This window comes from Saprolegnia diclina (genome assembly GCF_000281045.1).
Source record: "Saprolegnia diclina VS20 unplaced genomic scaffold supercont1.325, whole genome shotgun sequence".
Taxonomy (NCBI): domain Eukaryota; phylum Oomycota; class Saprolegniomycetes; order Saprolegniales; family Saprolegniaceae; genus Saprolegnia; species Saprolegnia diclina.
This window is the reverse complement of record NW_008246392.1, coordinates 1-1,193: the sequence shown is the minus strand read 5'-3', so window position 1 is coordinate 1,193 and position 1,193 is coordinate 1. Positions and strand designations below refer to the sequence as shown.

Below are 1,193 nucleotides of genomic sequence, written 5' to 3'. Positions count from 1 at the left end.
AGTCGAATTCACACCACATACGGTTCATTCAGAAGAGAAGTGGCCAGCACATCCATGGTCCTTTCCCACCAAGCGATCCGTGGTACGCTCGCAGACGTGCGGCCAACAAACACTGCATTGCACTGGTGTTTCGTATACATTGCAGCGGCTGTTCTCAATATTCTGTCTCGAATACAGTGTCTGTCCCATGCCCACCAACCCAAGACATCCTGTATCAGCCCAACGATATGAAAGTTGTATTTCACAATCTACACATACGCGATGGCTATCGACTGCTACCTACAACGCAACAGCACAAAGCACAACGGTTGTGTTGGGCACGGCGAGGAGCCTACGCCACGACGCGGACGGCGTTGTAGATACCGTGCATCTCGACCGTCGCATCGGGCACCACTGAGAGCGTGTCGACTGGACAATCGTGCCGTTCTCGAGCTTGACGAGCCACGCGCCGTTCGGGCACTCGGCGCCGCTCGGAAGAGGACCTTGGGGCGTCGCAAACGCATGACTGTCGAACCACATTGCGATCTTAGAGGGCGCCGGGTACACGGCACCAAAGCTGCAGCCGAGCGAGTTCGCGGCCACAAGCGTCGTCTTGTTGGTGAACGGCACGAGCGTCGTCGCGAGCAGCCGCTTGTGGCGTTCGAGGGCCGGGCCGACGTCCAAGCAGCCATGGACGTTGGTCGTGTTGGCGTCGAGTTTGGTCACGAGCGTCCACGGGCCGTTGGCGGCCGGAATGAGGCTGCAGCGGTCGTTGATGGCGGCTTGTTTGGTCGTGATGAGGCAGGTGGCCGCGGTTTGAAGTCTGGCCGCCAGCAAGTAGAGCTAGTGAACGGCGGTTGGTGGTGTTCGCTGCAACCCGCGCCGAGGTTCCGCGCCGAGGAAGCTCCAATTACGACTGATGTGTCAAGTCAAACGTGCATGTTGGCAGTCAAAGGTGAGCGCTTTTGGCTGAGAAAGAACGGGTCGTTGGTTTGTAAACCACAGTGCTCTCGCGGCTACTCTGTACTTGCACGGGTGAGCAAGGCGCGTCGAGCGAGCAGCTATTCGTCGTCCCTAGAAGCTAGGAGGCGGGTGAGTGTCTAGCGCAAAGCCGATCGACTCAGTGCAGTACGTGGTCCGCTGTCGGTAGCGCGCCATCTAGCAAGATTCTCGCCATCGGACAGGCGAACTTGAAGCGCAAGAATCTGATCCGA

The 1,193-nt window shown here is 58.3% G+C and overlaps 1 protein-coding gene across 1 annotated transcript; it reads right to left on the bottom strand.

The window, feature by feature from the left end:
* Positions 1–279: 279 nt before the first annotated feature.
* On the bottom strand, positions 280–920 carry SDRG_17393 (hypothetical protein; the record flags this gene model as incomplete). Its single annotated transcript, XM_008623635.1, has 3 exons — positions 280–331; positions 392–822; positions 915–920. 3 exons carry the CDS (start codon positions 918–920, stop codon positions 280–282), a joined length of 489 nt encoding a protein of 162 aa, XP_008621857.1.
* Between the last annotated feature and the right edge of the window lie 273 nt (positions 921–1,193).